At 37.6% G+C, this 22,976-nt stretch overlaps 1 protein-coding gene across 1 annotated transcript in view; it reads left to right on the forward strand.

The window, feature by feature from the left end:
• PHEX (phosphate regulating endopeptidase X-linked) overlaps positions 1-21,820 on the forward strand; it is a 287,172-nt gene extending 265,352 nt beyond the window's left edge. Inside the window, exons 17-22 of the mRNA XM_089656062.1 lie at positions 1,660-1,727; positions 3,636-3,766; positions 6,610-6,675; positions 13,207-13,311; positions 14,872-14,948; positions 19,673-21,820. Of these exons, the coding sequence (XP_089512188.1) occupies positions 1,660-1,727; positions 3,636-3,766; positions 6,610-6,675; positions 13,207-13,311; positions 14,872-14,948; positions 19,673-19,775 (550 nt within the window). The 3' untranslated portion in view covers positions 19,776-21,820. The remainder of the gene's footprint in view (positions 1-1,659; positions 1,728-3,635; positions 3,767-6,609; positions 6,676-13,206; positions 13,312-14,871; positions 14,949-19,672) is intronic.
• The last annotated feature ends 1,156 nt before the right edge of the window (positions 21,821-22,976 follow it).

The following is a 22,976-nucleotide window of genomic DNA, read 5'->3' on the forward strand; positions in this document are numbered from 1 at the left end:
CTGTTCCATTGTTCTGTAGTTACATTCTCTGACTTCCCCTTTACATTTGAGCCCTGTATTGACATAGGGGTCAGAGGATAGAACTAAAGTGCATGGCAAGGGACACAGGAATCTGACACTCCCGAAAATGTTGAACGCTGAATAGTCTGATGGAGGCAGCAGCACTGGAACAGAGAGAAGTTAGAGGACATCAACCACCAGAGAATTGAGTATATTACCTCTATTACTGGAACCTGCCATTTGGATTTGTTTAGGGAACTGATAAGGTCTCTTTGCCTCAAATGAATAAAATCATTTACACTGTCATACACAGTCCAGTATTTGCAACCAGTATGAGAATCGCCTATGATAATGTACATATAATCCTTGTAATTGTTTATTCACCATTATCTTTTATTTTAACCTTAAGCCCAGTACACACGGTCAGAAAATCATATGAAAAATACCTCTTTCAAAGCAATCATATGGTAATCTGATCGTTAGTGCACAGCTTTAGTCCAAAATTCATCGAAGAGACAAGCACAAAAATGTTTCTCGTATGATACCAGATGATATGATTTTCATTTAATCTGTACAGTTTTCATCTGCAAATACAATACAAATACATCGCTTCTGAATTTTTATTCTGATGTACAAGAATTTCCATAGCTTTAGTAACCTCTTCACTTTCAACATGAGACTAGCATGCAAAAAAAAGGATGATAATTTGTCCAATATTCTCATCTTGTGTGCAGGGCTTAAGACCGGCCATAAAGGATGCATTTTTATTCATTTAACCAGCGGGCTGAACAAAAAAAATTCAATCGATTCCCCCCCATCCCCAAGTTTGCGGTGATTGGGGGAATCCCTCCTGTGAAGCTATCACATTGTGATAGCGGGGAGGCTTCAAGGCCATCAGAATACACTCATCAGTACCTCTGGCTGTAGCCAGAAGCACTAATCAAGTAAACATTTTCCCACAGGCTGGTTATACAGAAGTCATTCAAAGGATCGCCTTCTGTACACTAGCTTGCCCATAGATGGATCAAATTTCTGTCCATCTATGGCCAGCTTTAGGAAAAAATTAAAAGCCTTTCACAACGTGTGTGTCACAATGCAATGTTGTTTGAGTTAGGGATAAATCTGTAAGGTATTACAATAGGTTCTATAGGTCCTGGCAATGGGAAAAAAAAGTGAAAGCAGATCTTATCACTCTTGGAATCTGCTTGTATTTGGTTAGTGATTAGCTAGAAAGAGGAACATGGTATTTCTTTTATACATCTCAGATGAAATGGTGATTTCATGTAGTGCAAAAAGAATACAGTGACAAAACTGTCAGGATAGTTAGAGTTTTGAAGATCTCTGTTTGCTGTGAAGGTAAGAGGAAACTGACCGTCAACCTGAAAATATAATGAAAACTGAATTTGCATGCATCAGTGTCAGACATTTGCCAACTTTCCCAGCGGGAAATGATTAGAACTGGCAGCCGATGATCCCATTTCATCTTTGATCTGTGATATTCCCAGGCAACATTGTGAAAATGAATAATTAAATTCTGAATCCTAGCTGGTTCCTGATAAGAAAATAAATGATGCAGTGGAAAGCTGAGCTATTCATCAGAAGAGAGGATGTTGGAGATTTTTTTGTACTTAATAATATTTACATGTTCTTCTTTGGCAGATCCCTCAGCTATGGAGCGATTGGAGTAATTGTAGGCCATGAGTTCACACATGGATTTGACAGTAATGGTAAATATTATGTAAATATATATATATATATATATATATATGAATGTATATAAAAATATGTTGATTCATTATGATTTGGCAGCGTCTATTACTACATCATCTAGCAGTTATCATTTAGGCCTTGTGAAGATATTAACATTCTTAATTTGTAAGCAAGCTTTGAAATGTATATGAAGTGATTCTGCAGCAGGAAAAAAGAGTAAGTGCTCTCTGCTGTTGGACCTTGTTATCAATGCTGATTGTAAAGCATATCTAAACCCAAGTACTAAAACGTAATATAATGCAGCATACCAGTCCGTAGATGTGGTTAGGTTTCTTTAATCAGGCCTATTTTTCCATTAAAGTCATCTGATCCTGCCAGTAAATGCCAATGAAGGAACAGAGTTGTCACTCTACAACAGGAAGTGTGTTGGGGCTACAAAACCCTCCCTGTCTTATCTCTATAATATGGGTGATTGTTCTGTAGTTCACTGAGCACAGTGTTTGAAATTTCAGTGAACCATTGTCAGCTTATCACAGGAACGTGTTAGATTTTGGAAGAGATCAGCGGGTATTTTTTGCTCTTATCAAACAGCTCTAACATGTACACTTTCAATGCTGCACTTTAAGGCATATGAAAAACAGGTCTATTTAGTTTTAACCTGGCTATACACTGTTATGAAAAAATATGGTCAGAGCATTTTATAATGCCAACAAGTACTTCAAAATTGAATTTGTTTTTTTTAGATTTTTTTTGGTAAACATTTTCCAAACCAAATTCACATATACTGTTAGAAATTTGTTCATTCAAAAAAATTTTTCCCTACTGCTGAAATTAATTTTTTCATCACTACGGTCAAAAATGAATATTGATTTGACCCAAATCAAATGAATGTTCCAAAAACAAACAATTTTAATGAAATTCTACTAGTGTAAGGCCAGCTTTAAACCCTGTAAAGATAAAAAGCAGGTAGCTGTAGTAGTGCTTGTTAAATCCAGACAATAGCATGTACTAAAGTTATAGGAATTCTGCTGACTTAGTCACTCATGACACAAATAAACCATAGATCCGTTTTGAATCCAGCATGTAAATATTTGAATTAACTCATTTGCATATGTCATTTGGAACCTATTATTAACATGTTTTCTGTGTTTTTCATAAAGCCTTTACAGTATATAACCTAAACAATGTTGTTAGCTTTTATAGCCTTTGGCTTCCGTAAAACAGATTATGTAAATTATTTAATATTAAAGAAATATGGATATATCTATGTTTTTTAAACTGCGGATCTGAGAATGATTTTTTTTAAATATTTACTCATATGCTTTTCTCACATAAAATACATTTTTTGCATTTTCTTAATTATTTTATTAATTATTTTTAAAAATTATGTTTTACATATTATAGACTTTAAAATGACACTAAACACACAATATTTAATTTACATTATCCTGTCTTTCTGTACATACATGATGACTGTGTAATTGTTTTAATAAAAAAAAAAATCTAAGCACATTTTTTCCCTAACATATATACAGCTGTCACTTAACCCCAACTCTTTCCCAGCCTGACTGCAAGAAAACAGTGGCAGGAGGAGATTCTTGTGCTCTGCTACTGGTCACATGTTCAAAAAAAGTAGCCCTGCGAAAACAGTAAAAATAAATAATTAATATCAATAAACTGTTTTAAATTGTGCTGCTTGCTATGGAGGCACTCATTTGGGCTTGCTTCTGAGCTGAGCTCTGTGTGTCCATTGACACACACACACATGGTGGCTTGGCACTGCCCCCCCCCGTCCCCTTCCGTCCATAATGGTTGTATAAAAACAGTTCTCATATATGTATTTTATTGCTGCATTTAGTAAGTAGCCTGGAGTTCAGCTATAAGTCTTATCAAACATAATTTATGCATTTTTTAACACTATATAGGTCGCAAGTATGACAAAGATGGGAATTTACATCCATGGTGGACCACAGATTCCGAGGAGAAGTTCAAGGAAAGAACAAAATGTATTGTGGAACAGTACAATGATTATTATTGGAAACAAGCTGGCATGCATGTAGGTTTTTCAAGAAACACCCTATCAGAATAAACTTATTTTATTGAAGGGTGAGGCTAGAGGTGGGAAAAGTTAAAATCTGCTTTCTGGGTCTCTGTTAGAAAGACTTTCCTTCACTTTCTATTTTGCTGGCAAGGGTTTCACCAAATCAGAAGTTTGGGAAAATCTGCAACAGACAGGGACACAGACAGCAAAAACAAAAAAAAACCTGTCTTTGTCTATGTAGCCATTTGATAGCTCCCCTCACTTGCTGTATTATTAAACTGATAACAGCAGAAGAGGAAGTGGGAGCAAATTTATTTAATAGTGTTCTGGATAGAAGTAAAATCTGAGAGATGTTCCAACCCTTTCCCATGCTAAAACTAGAAAAATATTGGCTAGACTTGCACTTTAAAGCTCAACATTGTGAAGGAGAAAACACAAACCCCTTGCAGTGGTGGCCCCCTACACTGCAAGGGTTAAATGCTCATTAGGTCTAGTGGAATTTGAAGAGGTTGTAATATTTACCTTGCGCCCCACTCCATCAGGGTCCAGCATTGTTTTCTTCCTCCTCTGCCCCAGGCTGTGGGTGGTTCACAGCATCCTCATGTGCAATGGAAGACTATTAACCCTACATTGTATGTGGGGAAAATGGGTGTGCAACTCCATCCAGGAGCACTTCTTGGGAGTGTAGGGAGTCGGAATTGGGCTTTAAGAAAAATGTGGCTTATTTTAAAAGATGAGTTCATCCTTTAACAAAAAATAATAATTGCACATTTTTTCCAGGTAAGAAAATGTGTATTTACTATTTATCATTTTCGGAGCCTGGAAAGCATTGCAATACCTATGAGCAGATTGCTGTTTTATTTGAAGAAAAACAGAATTACTTGCCAAGACAAGTACAAATAAATGAGAACCAGTCCAAAAATAGGCAATAGTTGCAATAGCTATGCAAAAAAGGTAGGAAAATTGAAATAAAAGTAAAAAAAAGCATAAAAAACACAGAAAATTTGGATTAGAAAAACCAACGGCAGTGTAATAGTTTATTTTAAGCTATTTTACCACATATAGGCTTTCCTGCAAAGGTAACATTTCTAATAATTACTTTATACTTATAATTATAACTGACTTTTTCCTCCCTGTTTATACTGGAAGGTCAATTCTTTATCAGCAATTTTATACAAAGAACACTTTAAAGCTAAATCATGATAATAGTTGCAACAATTATACAGTAGAGCAATCGATTGTCTGACTAAGCCTTGGTTGCATCTGTTAATTGCAGAACATTTCAAAAGATTATGTGGAATACTTTAAAACTGAAAGCTGAGCAAACCAGAATTGTTGAAGCACAAGAGTCATGTGTATTTTCTCTGGAATATCGGCGTTCTTAGTTTATTTCTTCCAGATCTTTGACTCTGTGCCAGAGTTTCTTGTAATAAAGACCAGTTAGGGCCACAGTCTGTAGGCATCCTGTAGTGGGTGGACTTGCAATGTCCCTCCCACAGCTCTGCTTGTGTCCTTGACTGGCTTGATGATTTTTAAAAAGAGGTGTCTTGTGGAACTCCTTGTACTTCAGCAATAGACTGTATATTATTGCATCTATCCAAGTTAAAACTAAGCCCTGCCCTTTTCCCATGCTGAGATCCAGCACCACCATTCAGTAGTCCATTGCTAGAGCATCAATAACCAGTAAACGCTCAAGCATTGGACTGTTGCATTAAGCACTAGCCTACAGGGCACTTATACCCCCTTCCTGCCCAGGCCAATTTCCAGCTTTCAGCACTGTTGCACTTTGAATGACAATTGTGCGGTCATGCAACACTGTACCCATATGAAATTTTTATCTTTTTTTTGTGACAGATAGAGCTTTATTTTGGTGGTATTTAATCACCTCTGGGTTTTTTATTTTTTCTTAAACAAACCAAAAACCACTGAAATTTTTTTTTTTTAAAAAATGTTTTTTCTTAGTTTTTGTTATAAAATTTTGTCAATAAGTGATTTTTCTCCTTCACTGATGTGCGCTAATGAGGCTGCAGTGATGGGCACTGATAGGCTGCACTGATAGACACTGATAGGTGGCACTGATGAGGAGGCACTGGTAGGTGACACTGATGGGCATTGACAGGCATCACTGATGGGCACTGAAAGGCAGTACTCATATATGGCACTGATAGGCAGCACTGATAGGTGACACTGACTGGCACTGTTAGGCGGCACTGATAGGCGGCACTGACTGGCACTGATGGGTGGCACTGACTGGCACTGATAGGTGGCACTGATTGGCAGCACTGATATGTGGCACTGACGTGCATTGATAGATGGCACTGACTGGCACTGATGGGTGACACTGAAAGGCAGCTCAGATGGGCACTGATATGTGGCATTGATGTGGCACTGATGGGCACTGAAATGTGGCACTGATGTGGCACTGATGGGCACTGGCAGGTGGCATGGATGAGCACTGAGAGCTGGCACTGATGGACACTGACAGGTGGCATGGATGAGCACTGAGAGCTGGCACTGATGGACACTGACAGGTGGCGCTGCTGGGGCTACACAGATCATCAGGGCACACTGATCATCAGTGCTCTGATGATCTGTGTACATGTCCCCTCCGAGGAATGCCGACCATTCCAACATGGCAATAGAGCTTGTAGAAGAACTTGTCAACAATGGCTTTCATTGGAGAAAGAACATTCTCCCACTAGACAAAAACACATGGGTTTTTCTTCACACTATCTATAGGAAGGATGTTAATTGTCACTGATAAGTTCAATTATTTGGTAAACATTGTAGTAATTCGTAACATTGTACAGCATTCATTATTATTAACTATTCATTATTTATCTTGTATCTTTCTTTAGGTAAAAGGAACAAAAACGTTGGCAGAAAATATTGCAGATAATGGAGGAATGAGAGAATCATTTCGGGTGGGAGAAAATATTATGATATTGATCTTTCAAAACACAAGAAATATGGCTTTAGCATTAGTCCTGCAAAATAACAACAGAAACATACAATTAAGGGGTTCACACTCTGAAAAGCAGTTCAGACAAATGCTGCTAAGCAGCCAGTGTCAAGTGTTAAGGATCTTGCTGCTTCTTGTATGCCTATTTTTTTTTTTCGCCAAACTTCAGTTTACAATGGGACTAATTTGCTGCAGCCATGAACCAACTGTTTGGATCACAGGTGCGACACGACCCCTTGACTTAAATGGGACCCATGATTTGGCATGTTGTGTTAAATTTACCATGGCCACAATGCAAAGAATTGTGAGTGTGGCATGTTAGCAGCCCCTCCAGCTGTATTATAGACTTTGGGTGGGTGGTAAAAGCACATATCATACTGGTTTTTATTGTCCCCCAGGCAACCTTATGAATGAGGGCATAAAGAAACTCTCACTATAGTGTCCCTTGCAAATAAAGTAGTTAATATTTACCTCTCTCACCAACCATGCCTCCAGTCTTTGCAGAACAGAGGAGAAACTCTTATTTCATAAATCTTCAGAATCCAACACTTTCAGGATCATTAACATTCTGGTCCAGTGGTCCAATTCGCCCCCTGAGTAGACAGTCTCAGGGGTGCCACTAGTAACACCTGGGTGTGGGACCCCACTGTGTGAACATGGCACATGGTCACTGTTTTTACATTCTTTTTGCACAGCGCCCTAAGGACCAGGCCTTTTGGCTAAGTCCAGGGCAATTTTTGCTACGGGCCTCAGGGCCTGGTCTGTGCACAATTTGGCACGGTACCACTTTTTAATTTTTTTATTTATTTAATTTAACACCTCCCACGTTTGTCACTTTTTTCTTTGCTTATGCGTGTGTTTTCACTGGATGGTAGGGTGTGGGTCCTCGGGCCTACCCTGAAGTCTAGGGGGAGGATGTATGGCCTTTTCGTTCCTTCCTCCCCTGATCCCTAGGGGACTCTTCTTCGGGGGAGTCCCCTGACCAAGTACTGAGTGTCTGGCTTCGGCTGGACACAAGGAAAGGTGGTCCACCAGGCCTTTTGGCCAGGAGGACCAATTGGGAAACCTTGTCCCCGTCAGGAGCTTCGTGCCCCGGGGGATCAGGGTAAGCGGTCCAAGCCCCTTTAGGGGTAGGACACAAGCACACCCCTAAGTGCACTTTTTCGTGTGGTGTTTTGCACTTGCACTTTTTTTGTGATTCACTTACGGGTTTTTTCGTTGTAGTTTGCACATTTGCGGACTTAAAAAAAAAAAAAAAAGTGGTCCAATTCGCTAGCCCCTAAATCAATTCTGTGTCCTATAGCAAAGGATATCTCCACATTGAGGGGACCTTTCCCATGCTATTAAAATTGTTTTTAATTTCTGTTAGTATCTTCTTAAAAGAGATTTTTCTTTAAAAGTGGGAAAATCTTACCAGTGGGGAGTGCAATTAAAGTCTGAGGTTTTAAACTTTCCCCAGTATGTCAAAAGTCAAAAAGCAAGTATAACCAGACAAATTATGGCCAGATGAGCTAACAGAAGCCAAAAAGCTTGAAATTAAAACAGTGTGAAAAATATCCACTTTTTTTAATACTAAAGTCTTGTTTGTTTTTCCCTTAAAAATAACAAACATGTTATACTTACTTGCTCTGTGCAGTGCTTTTTCACAGAGCAACCCAGATCCTTCTTTTCTTGGTTGCCCCAGTGGTGCTCCTAGCCCCTTCCTCCCGTCATGTTCCCCGGCCCTTAGCAAACATCTTGCTCTGGGGGCACCCAAGCAGGCACACTCCCAAGCAGCTGCTCTGTGTGTCCATTCATACACTGAGTTGTGGCTCAGCCCCATCCCACCCCCTCCCTCTCTTGCTTGGCTCACTGGCTGTGATTGACCGCAGCGAGAGCTAATCAGGAGTGAGAGCCCCCAGAGAACCAAGGCTCCCATGAACATCACTGGGTAAAGAGGGGACTCAGGTAAGAGTTGGGGGGGGCTGCTACACACAGAAGGTTTTTATCTTCCTGCATAGAATGCAGGAAGGTAAAAAAACTTGAGACTTTAGAACCACTTTAAGGGGGCATTTACACGATAAATGGCCGATTACATGCGAGAACCCCGGCGGGGGCTCCTGTGATTGGCTGTAGGAGGCTGCCCCATTTAAAGCAATAAGAGGCTGCTGGCAGGCAGTCTGCATCCAGGGCTGATGATTGTTGAATGAGCAATTACATGCAAATAGTTGTGATTAGCTGCGGGAGATGGCAGCCTCCCATGCTTTCAATAGGGCTGTCTCCAACAGCAAATTTCAGGGAACCGCCACTGGAGTTCTAATATGTAATCTGTATCAGGGGCATTTGCAGGTGTGAATGCACTTTAAATAGAAAATAAACCTTTCTATTTTGGATTTATGATGGAAAGGAGGCATGCTTTGTGTTTAAGAGATGCTCTAGAGTACTTTAAAAAATAAAATGAAAACTTTTGACTGTATAAATACATAATTCCATGAATCCCATTATTCCAGACTAATGGGTATGAGCAGCCATATGTAAAAATGTTTTTTGTGGCATTGATAGGATCAGCTAGTTTTCTCCTGAATGCATGGCTTGAAGGGGAATAGATATGCTTTTAATTATAAACAATTCATACAAAAGTTTTGCATTTTAATGTATTAAGTGATAAAACAGAGGATGAATGTTCAGCTTTAAAGCTGATTTTCTGGCAGGCTGAATGAACAGCTGATATACATGTATATGAACTGTTTTATTTACCAAAGAATTTGTTTACATGCACAGTATTTGGAAAAACAATTGATATTATTTTTATATAAAAAGTGCAGCAGATTGGCAATTGTACAGAAAAATATATGCATGTAAATGTCACATTCTGGATATCCATGAGCAAGCACGTTTCATGTTTGTGAAGTCCACTCAGCACCATAGTGAATGGCTGTGGAGCACTGTTGAATGGAACCAACAATCATAGTACATAAGTATTTATTTCCTGTGATTAGCTTTATTTAGTTACTATAATGCAGTATTTTCCTTATTTATTCTAAGTAGAACATTCGACCCAGAGAGAAAATAGCCTAATACCATTTGATTTTGCCTAGGGCCAATTTACAAGCATTTGTTAAAAAAGGCATGAGTAGCTGAGCACTGCCATGGAAGACATGTACCAATTACTATTTAGCAGCTAGAGGGTCTGTTAACACCACCTAAAAAGCAACACTGTTAAAAAGAAAAATTCCTTAAATAACATCCTTTTGGAATGTTTTAAACTTGCACATTACATTGTGGAACAGTAGGATGAACTCCTTAAGATGTCCTTTTTTTGTGTACAGCAACTGGTAATCTGGCATTTAGCAGTGGTAGCACTGTACATAGTAAATGACAGATTACTGTCAGCTTGGGTTTGTCAACAAACCATGGGTTGTGTCATTTACAGGCGCGCAACAGGTCATTTACAGGACCCCACCAGTGTCTTTGTAAACAGACAGGCTAGGGATCCAGGGTTACTGGCCATATTTAGTCAATGACATCATCTGAGATCCCCAATGCTGTTTTTTAAATACCAGCAGTGGCAGGAAACTATCACTTGTGATGGAAATAACATCATGGCAGCATCATCCTGGCAGCAGATTACCATTGTTGGGTGTCACACATCATGATTGACATGGATGTCCAATGCTGGATGATGTAATTGATGTTGTATCTACATGAAGATATATTTATTTTTCAATAAAGATTTTTTTTTTACCATTTGGTTGTGTTAATTTACTTTTACATTTTTTTGGTAAAAAAATTCTCTGTAGGAGGAAATGGAATGAATAATGGTTCCCTTATTATAAATATGGCTTTCAATTTTCTGTAATTCACCCCCAGTAGACCCCCACATTCCTTTTGGAATACAGGATGTGTGGATGAGGTCCTCAGGGGACAGGATGTCTTTGCAAGAAGGGGAGGCTTTGCAGCCCTTTCTTGCAAGTTGCCCTCCCAATGTTGGGGGATGTGGCTTGGGATGGTTTAGGAGTGCACACCTTTGCTGCCCCCCTTTTCTGGTCACCACACAATTTTTTTCTCAACAGGACAGTACACATTTTTGTAAACAAAACTATGTGCCTCCTTGAACTATATGGGGCCAAGTTTACCCCCCGAAAGGTACTTTGTCCCTCTGTAAGTGAAAAATACTCAATAAAAAAAATCAGCTGTAAATAACACAAGTTTTGGACAAGTCATTCATTAAAAAAATAAAAACCTCAAAAAAGTCCAGTGGTGTAAATCCAGCATGAATCATGTAGATCGTCAGAAAAAAAAAAACATGAATACTCCTGCCCGTTCACTCACTCAGTACTCCCACCATTAATGACAGTTCTCTAGCTCTGTCATTAGGTTTATGTACAAAGATGCAGGGATCTCATGACATCTCTGACCAAACATGGACATATTGGGGTTTATTTACTAAAGCTGGAGAGTCCAAAATCAGACTCCCTTCTGCATAGAAACCAATCAGCTTCTAACCTCAGCTTGTTCAATGAAGCTTTGGCAATGAAACCTGGAAGCCGATTGGTTTCTATGCAGAAGGGAGTCTGATTTTGGACTCTCCAGCTTTAGTAAATAAACCCCATTTTGTCTACTTGGTCAATGATGGAATTCCCAGCCATGTAAATGAATGAGACAAGTGATATCACAGGTTGTTAAGGACTTGGCGGTGCTTGCACCTGCTAGCACCCTCAACATCTGTTAACAGCAGGAAGCTGTCATGTATAAAAGAGAAATGATACCATGTATGACATGGCACTCAGCTCCCACTAAACAGGCAAATGTTGAGGTACTCGTCCAAACACGCAAGGTTCAGTCAGAACTTGTGTTCGGACCAAACTTTAATCTCATCCCTATATTGAAGTGTATCTAAACCTAAAAGTAAAAGTAAAAATGTGGCAGACCTTAAATGTAAATATGGTGGCCGCATTAGTTTTCATGTTTTAATCTTTTTCTCTGTATTTTCATCTGATGATTCTGCTATTATTACATTTTCATTCCTAGGATAACAACACTCACTCACCCTTATGTATCAGGACAACAGAAACAAGTTAGGACTATAGAACCTTGTCCATCTCCTATTGTCCATTGCATAAAATAATGTAATTGATAACAATCAGCAAAGGCAGAGAGCTCACAAGATTTCTGGCAAGATCAATAGTGTTTCCTTAATTATCAAATAGTAATAGCACTTTCAATTGTATATTTAACAGACCAAAATAAAACAAATAAGAGAAGATAATTGTTAGGTTTTATATACACTTTAAATAATGGGCACATTTTGCTATTTGTTATAAAACTTAAATACAGAAAAATGATCAGGACCATTTTGAGTCTTGAAACATGAAACGATCCAGGTAATGCTGAAAATGCTAGGAAGATTCAGCTCAAAAAGGATCCTTAGACAAATTGATTGGCAGAGACACCTGATGTGGTTGTTCAAAGCATAAGCATGATTCGTCTGCTTTGGTAAAACATCCAATTACTTTATTTCACCAAATAAAATGTGTTTCATGGCTTTAAATTACCACTTCCTCAGTTCAAGGGGATACAATTGGTGTATGGGGGTAAAAAGTTGTCATAGGGTACAATAGATATTTAATATTCCTCAAAAACACAGTCTAAAAAAGTAAAAAAACGTAATACATATCAAAAGCGAAAAAAAAAAAATATGCAAGGGAGAAGTGTGCAAATAATAAAATGAAGCAGTCAGGAAGTTCCTCATATTTTAAATGTATCAGAGATCACAAAGGATTTACATATAAATAATATAATAAATATAGCAGTTAGGAAGACTCTAAAATATCAAATCAATATCAGAGAAGGCATAAAATAATATATAAATATTATAATAAATGTAGCTGTAAGGATATCTCCAAACATATGCAGCCTATCAAAGAAGGCAAAAATTATATTTAAAACTAATATAATAAATGTAGCAGTAAGGAGGTTTCCAGAATATCAAGCATATTAAAGATGGCATAATATAATCTATAAATAATATAATAGATGTAGCAGTGAGGAGGTCTCCAAAATATCAAACAATATTATATTATTTATAGATTATATTATGCCATCTTTGATATGCTTGATATTTTCATAAAGTAATTGGATATTTTACCAAGGCAAACAACTCATGCCTATCCTTTGAACAACCACACTGGGCGCATCTGCCAATCAAACTACCCAAGGGACCTTTTTGCGCTTACTCTTTCTACAACTTCTTTCACCCTGAGAACCACCACAGAGCACCCAGGATGGGAATGCCCGAGTCACAGAGTGACCACCCTGACACTGCAGGGAGACAGTTTTTCTCCACCAGCTCACTAGGAAGGCCACATGTTCCCTCTTAGCTGAGTGACTGCAGCCTCAACAGTTGTAAGTCCAATTTAATTTTTTTTTTTTTATTATTGTGGAAGCACTGTAACCTTGTTTCTGAAGTAATCTATTACACTCTTTCATTTCAATTTATTTTAATATTTTTCAGGCATACAAAAAATGGATTCAGGAAAACAGAGCCGGAAAAGAAGAAATGCTCCTTCCTGGCCTAGATCTTAATAATAACCAACTCTTTTTCTTAAGCTATGCTCATGTAAGACTTTCTGCCAAATGTGAATTAGTGATTAAGAAGTAAAGTTTCTGCATTACACAATATGACTTCCTCTTAGTGCTAAATTTTAATGCTTAAAAGCAAGAAAATTTCCTGATCTGAAAGAAGCCCCTCTTAAGAATCCCACAACTAAAATACAATGGCTCCTTAAAAAAAACAAGGGTTCCTTACCAAGGGTACCAATACACCTTGGGGTTAAAGAAACCAAATGATGGTTATTTTGGACTGGATCTCAGAATAACACATACAAATTTAAACAGGATTATATGCATTTTTAAACCTGAAAACCAAAAAGATGTTTCAGATGATATGCAAGTGACATAGGTGTAGCTAGCGTGTATATTTGTGATTTTCTGTTTATTATAAACAAATATAAAATCCTTCTGATTTTCTTTTACCTGATCTATTCTCAGTTATCCATATATAAAATAAAAGCCATTGTCAGGAAGGTCTATAACTGTAAAACGGCTAGAAACCCCTGCATTAGACAATCTTTGCATCCTGTTGTCACTCCGTTGCACATATTTGAAACAACAAGGGGGGTACCAGGAAAAGAGGCATTTTTTTTACACACTCTTTTATATATGTAAAATAGGTGAAATATAGTGTAAGATAAAAATGTTTTACATTTAATTGCCAGCAAAGCTTTATGTCTTCAAAAGGCCTGTGTTTACAGCTCAGGGGAGAACTGCGTTGGTGGACAGGGGCATGTTTGCTCCTTGGGTCAGTTCTAATAAGAAAAGACATGTTGGGCTGGTGCCCGTACTTCACCATTCAGATATTGATCACTTCAAGCCTGCAGTCATCCCCATCCAGACCTGTGATTACAGCGTCTTCCATAGGGAAGTCTGCCAACAATGATGTCCTTTTGCAGTACTGAGATGTCATGACCAAATGCCAAAAATAAACCATGTCCACTAAATGCAACCACCTTTCACCATGCCCACCAGTCGATGTAGGGCCATAGAACTCTTTGCATTGCACACTTTATGTATTCCACAAGAATATTTTCTTACCAAAGAAAGGCCACTGGGTTGTATTTGTCTCCCAAGCCAAAGGTTCCCAGTCCTCCCTTGGTACAGGTGTTACTCTTGAGAAGAAAACTGAGTCAACATAAGACAGTCAGAAGTGATACCTCCACTATTTATATCAATTTGCACACAAGCATGGGTGTTTTCTTGTAGCACATGGTCAGTTCAGTGGCTGGCTATCCCCTATCTCTGCAAATCCAAGTTCATGGAAATCAGCTTGCATTTGGTGAATTACTAACATGATTCAATGGCATTTTTGTTTCCCTGTACTTTTATTGTTTGAATCTAAGTGATTTCAGTTTAATTAATTTTTCAACTTTGCTGTCCTAGTTCATCTGGAATGTCCTGGACACCCCAGTTATTTTACTTACCTACTGCTATATTATAGTCAAAATCGAAGTAAAGATTAGCTTTATTGACAGAAACAGCATTATTTTTTTTTAAATACAGAACTCCTAAAATATAAAAAATAAATAAATGCAATTTTAATTTTTTTTCTTTTTTTTTTAAGGTGAGATGTAATACTTTTCGCCCTGAAGCGGCAAGAGAGCAGATAATAAATGGTGTACATAGCCCACCACAGTTTCGGTGAGTTATTTTAAATTATTTGTTGGGTCTAATATGTATCTAATGGTGGACAGCACATAGAAGGGTTCTGTGGTTGCTTGTTTCTAGGAATTTCCCAAGCAGTTGTGATATAGAGAAAAAAAAACAGCAGTTGCAGGTTGCAGCACTCCTGAATATTTTATTGAAGACTCATCAGAAAAGCTGCATATCCAAAACTCCAGCAAATAGTTTAATGTATGCAGTCATAACTTATGAACAGTTTTAGGCTTTCTCCAGTCCTTGTGTAAGTCTGACACATATGTAATAATTTGTTACAAAGAATTCATCTTTCTTTGTAAAACATTTCTAGGAATAAAAAAGTTATAATAATGGCTTAAATCATGTACACACCTGAGGGATACTGGAGATGAAATTAAATAAAGCAATTATTTGCCAGTTTGAAAAGAGATAAGAATTGTAAGAGACCGCTGCCAATGAAGTGCAATGATAAGGTTTGCTAGGCACAGGTTTCAGCAATTTAGTGACAAATCAATGAACAAGAATCTGCAAGAATAACTGCACCTACTTTGGGGGTGGAGTTGTTTACTTTCTATACATAAATTTAGATTTATTGTAAGGGTTAGCCATATTAGCAAGTGATCATGTATAACTGTCAATAGAGAGAAATGTTAGTAACTAGAAAACAATCACATCACCATTATAGCAAAATGTAACATTTAAATAATAATATTATGTGAAAACCAAAACAAAAATATATAAGCCTCCTGAGTGATATAATCCACACATTGAGATCGCATTTACTTCAAAAATAATTAAAAGAAAAGTATAAAAAATATGTCTAACATTAATTTACAGCTTTTATAAAAATTAACACAGGTCAAAATCTACATTTAAAACTTCATGATGTACAGTATCAAGCCAATGGATCCACTGGACCTCTTTGCATTTCATTATAAGCTCCCAGTAATTAACCTGTCTTGGTAGTACCACATAATTTTATGTCTACATACTTAATGGCTATATACTTAAGTTGGGAAGGTGAGTCAGTCAATCACACTAGCAGGAAATGACATTGCTAGAGGCTTTCTGTACACAGTTGCCATATTGCACTGAATTTTACAGAAAATTTTACAATGGCTGCAGTTTGAAAAGTAAAAGGGCATTTTTAATAATATTAAATTACAATATTTCTTATGTCACAGTTATATATGTATTATTTTTTATTTTTTTGCAACATTATTATATATTACTAAATTTATTGCTATATGTTTCCCCACAAATTGAAGTTACCCTTTAGGAATACCATTGCTACTATTATTCATGTGGTATAGTCTTGTCTAGTTTTAGAGCAACCTGCTCAGAGTTTGCTCACCCCATGGTCTCCTGCACAGGTTCCCTAAAATTGCCTAAACCCACTAAGTCATTCCCAGATCACTCTTAGAACCTGTCTTATAAGGTGACTGGCCTCACCTGCCTGGTCCCACCCTGAAAAGTTACTTTGCATTTTAATCAGCAATATCCTATTGAGAAGGGTTTCCTATATTTAGTTGACCCAGCTATTTCTTGTCATAACAATGGACAGTCCTTGTGATAGATAAACCTGTGCTTAAAGTCCTTGTGGACAGGTGGTTACGGGCCCTCTTTAAGACCCTGTTTTCTTTGGAAGTGCCCACTATACAAGCAGCAGTTGCCCCTCTGTCCATCTGCAAGACCCTTGTTGTCTGGACTGAGTGCATGGCCCAAGACCTTAGCTCCATCCTAATGGATTCCTCCATTCACCACTTCCTGGAGCTTTAACCTGTGATCCTCTGCTACTGCATGAATGGCCTGGCAATTACACTGCCAGATTTCCAGGCTATGCCTCCTCTCTGTCCATATGTGGAGGATCCTTTGCTTGCACATCTGAAGATAGACTTTCTACTCCTGTGATCAGGAAAAGTTTCTTTCATCCCCCTTTGGCCTCCAGCTCCCAAGTCTGAGTATGAAACACACAGTTGTCAACAGATAAGGATCTTCAAGACAATGAAGAGGTATCCCAGCTTGTCAGAATGGGGACATACGTTGGCCTTTCTGGCCACAAGAAATTACAGATACTTGAGTCCAGAGTGTCATTTCAAGGGGCTACAAACTGGAGTTTTGAAATCTGCTTCCTCCTGCCTCATGCTCTCAAATTTGCTTCCTACTGTGCAAAGACTTCTTGCTGATGTTTAGCAGCTGCTTTCTCAGGGGGTCATTACCCCAGTTCTGAATGTGCAACACTCTCCCAAGGCAAATGGATGCATTTGGCCCATTCTGGATATAAAAACACTCAAATCAAATAGGCATCAGCTGGATTGGTCATTTCCTCCCTTTCTGGGGATATTCTGTAGTCATCAGAGTTAACTACGTTCACATTCTCATTTTTCCTTCTCATGAACACTATCCACATTTTGCTGTTTGAAGACAGTGCTACTTGCATTCTCCCCCTTCTCTTTGGCCTGTCCACAGCTTCCCAGTCTTCACCAAGGTGCTTTGCACAGTTTTAGCTCTGCTCTTTTCTGAGAGGATTCATGTTGTGGAATACCTGAATAATCTCCTGTTTGAAAAAAGGAATTTATTTTCCCATTATTTCTGATAATGTATTTTTCAGATCTTTTCTCTTCATATTCCCTTCATATTTAATCCGACTGGTCTCTGAGTAGCCTCTATCTATGGATTTGTTCTATTTTCTTTCAACAAGGTTCCTGTTGTGCTTCATCACTAACTGTCCTTTTAACCCTTTTAAGTTGCCTCTTGGTGTGATGACAGTAAGGTCTGATGAACCTCAAACAGTGTGTGCAAAAAGGGGGTAATCATAATGAACACTGTGCAGCCCTAAATTTCTACAAACGTTTGCACTAGGCAGAGCCAGAGCCAAATTCTATTCTTATTCCATCATTTATGCCTCCTGGAGTTAAAAAAATGTATCAAAGACAACAAACATGCCTATGCTACATAATATTATTTTAATATCTTTAAGCTACAGTACATTTTTTAATCCTCTAATTAAAAATTAAATAACTTTTGCCTCTTTGATGTAGTTATATTGTAAACTCTGTAACATTTCTCGGCATGACAGCGACCTTTTTGCAAAGGTCAGAATTGCAATAGCAGAAGCTGCGAATGGTGCATGTTTCCTTTAAAATACATGATTGTGGATAACATTTATTTAAAGGGCTAACTGCTTAGTTAACCTGTGCCAGTGATAGCCACTCTTAGTTGGCTAGTGTTAAGAAAGCTGTACCAAAACTTGAACATTTTTACACAGAATAAGTGTGGGTGATCACATTTTGGTACCATCAGTGGGATTTCACAGTGCAACTTCCACAGTGGGTATTAAATAAAAGAATAAAACCCAAAAAACTTGTTGGATAAAAATTCTTAAAATGTAATAACTGATTCCAGTCTGTGGGTTTTGTGAACATTTCACCCCCCACGTTGTCTCCTCAAAGCAAATTATGAGTACCCAGGAGTGGAATAGACTGTCACACTAACCTGCAACAACCAGATTCCAGTTTCTTCCTTAATGGGCCAGGCAGCATATTGCTTAGCATTCTAGCAATGCATAACTATGCTAGGTGCTGAGCCCCTGTATATCTCAGTGTCTTCAGCCTGCCTATGATCCCAACATTTTCTGCCTTGTTGCCCCCTTGTGCACCCTCAGTGCTCTCCTGTGGTTCCCGTACTCCTTTTCCTGAGAGACTGTGCCTCTTGTGCATTCCTGTGACACCAATGTTCCTGTGCTCCAGCATCCTTTGCACTCTTGTGCCCCAGAGACAGTGTCCCCTGTATCTTCAGTAACCTTAGCATATCCTGTGTCTCCAGTAACCCCTGTGCATTCTGTATCTCCAGTAACCCCTATATTATGTTTAAAGTGTGGTTTTAAATTAATAGAAATATGTATCTTATTTTTGGTTTATTTACATAGGGAAAATTATTTAAAGCGTGTAATGTGACGTTCAACAAATATTTACAGCAGGTATATTCTCCTGATGCATTTATTACAGGTAATGATTAACCATGTGTTAATGTTTGGGAAATGTCACATTCACTGCTTTTTAAATATACCCCTTAATAAGCACTTGATATGAAATACTAAAAATTACGCCTGTCACTAAAAGACATAGAAGCAAAGCCAAAGAAGCAGAGCAGAAAAAGTGGTCCATTGCTTGCTTTTTTTTAAACATTTATTTATGTAACTATTTATTTGATTTGTTCTTGTCTTTTGGGTTTTTGTAAACCTTATCACATGCCTAAAGTGCAGTTACCTTGTGTTGTTGCCATGAACCATGAAAACTTTGCAAAAGTGCCATAGGCCTCTTGAAACTCCAGCTCTCCAATCAGTCAGGTTGGGAACTTCCTCATAGTGTAGACTACTGGCCTACTTTTTTACAGCTTCCACACATACCTACTAGCCTATCGCTATTATGCACAACCTCACTTGCCAATTGGGAAGCACAGCAATTGGGATGAAGCAGGCCACCATTTTACACTATCAGCAGGTGTCCAAGCTCACTCATTAGTGTGGTCAAGGTTTCACAGGGCCAGCAGTACTTTTAATAAACTCTAAAGAAATGACTAGTCATTAGCATTTTCAGGTAAAACCTCTGTGACAAAATATGTAAGAGTTATAAAAATGTTGGGTACTTACCAGCTGTCATGAAAAATCTACATCTATAATATAAAGGTTAATTCAATAATGACAAAATATATTTTTTTCTCTCCAGAGTAATTGGTGCAATGAGTAATTTTGAAGAATTCCGTAAAACTTTCAGCTGTCCAGAAAATACATTAATGAACCGAGGAAATAACTCATGTAGAGTCTGGTAGAAGTGGAAATATTTAAGGAAACAATGTTTGAGCTGCTGTATAAACTGCTGTTTTATTTTGTTTGAAATTTGTAAACCAAAGAGGATAATCCACTTAAATGTATTTCTGCTATCTGGGAAAAAGCCATGATTACCTTTGGACATATCTTCTTGGGCATATCTTATATGCAGTTAACCATGCCTTTATATGATTATTTTATTTTGTAATGTGGATTTCTATTAAAATTATACAGAATTTAAGTTCCCAAAATATGCAAATAAAGAGAAAAGCGTCTGCACTATTATATATTACTGTTATAAAAAAGTGAAATTAATGCAAAAGAGGAAATCATAGTTACGAAGGATGCAGTGTTGTACATAACTGTATATTCTTGGTCATACTTGCACTGAAAGCCATGTATGTATTTATGCATTAAATAACTTTTCTGAATAACTAACAAATGCCTTCTAAATCCATTAAGCAAAGAAAAGTGGAAACTTTCCTGTATTGTGCTACTAACGAAAATTTTGTGTGTTTTTTATAGGACACAAATAAGCTATCTGTCTGCTTATACTACACATATAGACAATAGTGAAGGCATTCTAATGTGGGTCACATGTTCATGGCTATACAGAAGGGGGTAGGGGAGTGAAATGTTGCTGCCCCCACACCACAGACAGTGGCAGATATTTACATGGGAAATATAAGCAAATTGACAAGTTTTTTTGTAAAGCCGCCCATAGATTGATCAAAATATATCCAGTTTAGCAGCTGAATTTTGACTCATCTGTGGTTGTTACCTCTCAAAAGAATTTGATCTAATGATTTACTTCTGTCTCATGGAACTGTTGGAAAACTTTTGATGATCAGCCAACTGCAGCCAATAGGCCACAGTGGCTGATCAGTGTATTCTGACAGAGGAGGAGTTTCACTGTCAGACTACACTGGTACAGCAGGGATAATTTTTCCTTTCATCCTACATGTGTGGATGGAGGAATCCATTAAAAAAAAAACAAAGCAAAAACAAAGCATGTATGGTCAGCCTACCTGTCTTAAATGCTTTCTAAGAGACCCATTGACTCCTATTGTTTGAGGCTGCTCATGAAGAAGATAATTAGTCTGAAATGGCCAGATGGAGAGCTTTTATCTCATGTCAATGAGCATGTCCAAAATAATATACCTAGCCAAATGCTTAAGACGATTGATGGCTCTGTCCATTTATTGGTGTAATTTAAAAAAAATCATTTTTTATGAAAGATATAAAAGAAATTAACTGATAAGAAAGAAAAGCTGACATTTACTTGAATATTCTATAAAATAATAGAATCATGAAACTACAAAGTATTAAATAATATGCATAGTGTATGTGAAATAGTAAAATTATTTTTTAAATTCCAGGATAATCAATGTTACAGCCAAGGTTCACTTTTCGATGTTAAATTGGCTTTTTTGTGTTGATGCTATTGCACATATTAAGTAATAAATGGGTCTGATAATTCTTTAATGCCTCAAAAATATGTGTGCAGCATATCGCTCTGGTTACTAAATGTATTATCATAGATTTAATATGTAGATTATTTTACAGAGCTTATTTTTTCTGTTAGGTAAAAATAATTCATTTATTGATTCCTTATTAGACTGATCTCTAAGCAAAATGATGAAAAGTGGCATAAGCTACTGAAAAGTAGTTCTTTTTTCAATTTCCAGTTTATTGGTACATAAAATTGTAGGCAGTTCAACACATTCTGCTGATATAATGTGTGATATTGACTTTGAAATACTGTCTGAATTAAGCTTTAAGATATCTTTCACCTTCAACTGTCTTTGGTATATTAGTTTGTACATACCCCATTGACTGGAACACTTAGGAAATAAACTGCAAAATGTTTTTGCATTTCTGTTGTTTAATTTTAATTGCCTTTATATGCTAACTATGTGCACCTCAAAACCTTTCAAGACCTGTAAAAAAATAAGGGCCCTATTTAAAATGGTTGTATTATAAAAATGTATGTACAAACCAATAAAACCAATGCAAATCAATAAAGAGATGACGTAATGTGGAAAAATATTCTTCATACAGTTCATACTAAAGCCCAGGTGAACTCTTTTAAAATCAGCTAAATACATTCTAGGTGCATCAAGGCTCAAAAGAGGCTCAATAACTTTTTTATTTTTTTCATTTTTAAGTGGCTATTGTCAGAGTAGAAAAGCTTGTTTCCTGCCAGAAAGTTTCAGAATTGGATTCTTGCTTTCTGTGGGGAAGCAGTGATTTCTCTGCAGAGGTCCACCCACTCCAAGTGAGTCAGAGCTCTCCAATAAACAGGTGACATAAATTTTTCTGATTGCAGAGCTTTAGCTCTGTCTTATCTGTGGGTATGCTGGATGTCTGCAGGCAGACCACTGCTTCATCACAAAGAGCAGGGGTTCCACTCTAAAGTTGCTGGAATGGGACTGGCCTTTCTACTTGGGCAATAGTTGCTTTAGATAGAAAAAAATAAACTGTAAGATATTTTCAGCTGGGCTTTAATTTTCTAATTGTTTCAGTTTTTAAATATGGGCATATTGGAGTATAAGTGGTACCCTTTATTGACTGCTTTATTGGTTGTCCTCCTGAAAGCTCACATTAAAAGATCTGAAATAGCCAATTGCAACACTGAAGAGATTTACATCCTTGAGAGGAGTCTTCTGCTCACTAAGCAGATAGCTAATGGGGTTGATGTAGAGGGTGGAGTGGAAAGTCAGGACAATAAGGTTTGAAGGTAGATTGCTGTAGATAGAGGGGGTGGCAGGGGTTCACAAAAAAAAATCCAGTTATGTGTTTTAACTCCCAAACAAACATGCAAAGTTGAGTTAAGAATTGTAAGTGGCAAACCCAGAGGAGCCATCCCTAGATGTCATTGATACTCCTAAGAACTGAGAGAGCAACACATCTAGTAGGGGTGGTGAAGGTAATGCAGGAAGACTTAGACAGTTGGTAGTAATAGGGGATTCTATAATTAGGAAGTTGCCTGGATTGCCTCAATGAGTTGAGTTGAATGAGTTTGTGTGTCCCCGGTGCTATTGGTCGACATGTGATGGACCGTGTAACCATATTACTGAGAAGGACTGGACATTATCCAGCTGTCTTGGTTCATGTTTGGACCAATGAGAGAATGCATGAAAGATGGAAGATTCTTAATCAGTTTAGAGAACAGATTGCAAGTTGAAGTGAAGGATCATTGA

Source organism: Staurois parvus, unplaced genomic scaffold, assembly GCF_062004578.1.
Source record: "Staurois parvus isolate SC_StPar_1 unplaced genomic scaffold, SC_StPar_1.0 ptg000884l, whole genome shotgun sequence".
Classification (NCBI taxonomy): domain Eukaryota; kingdom Metazoa; phylum Chordata; class Amphibia; order Anura; family Ranidae; genus Staurois; species Staurois parvus.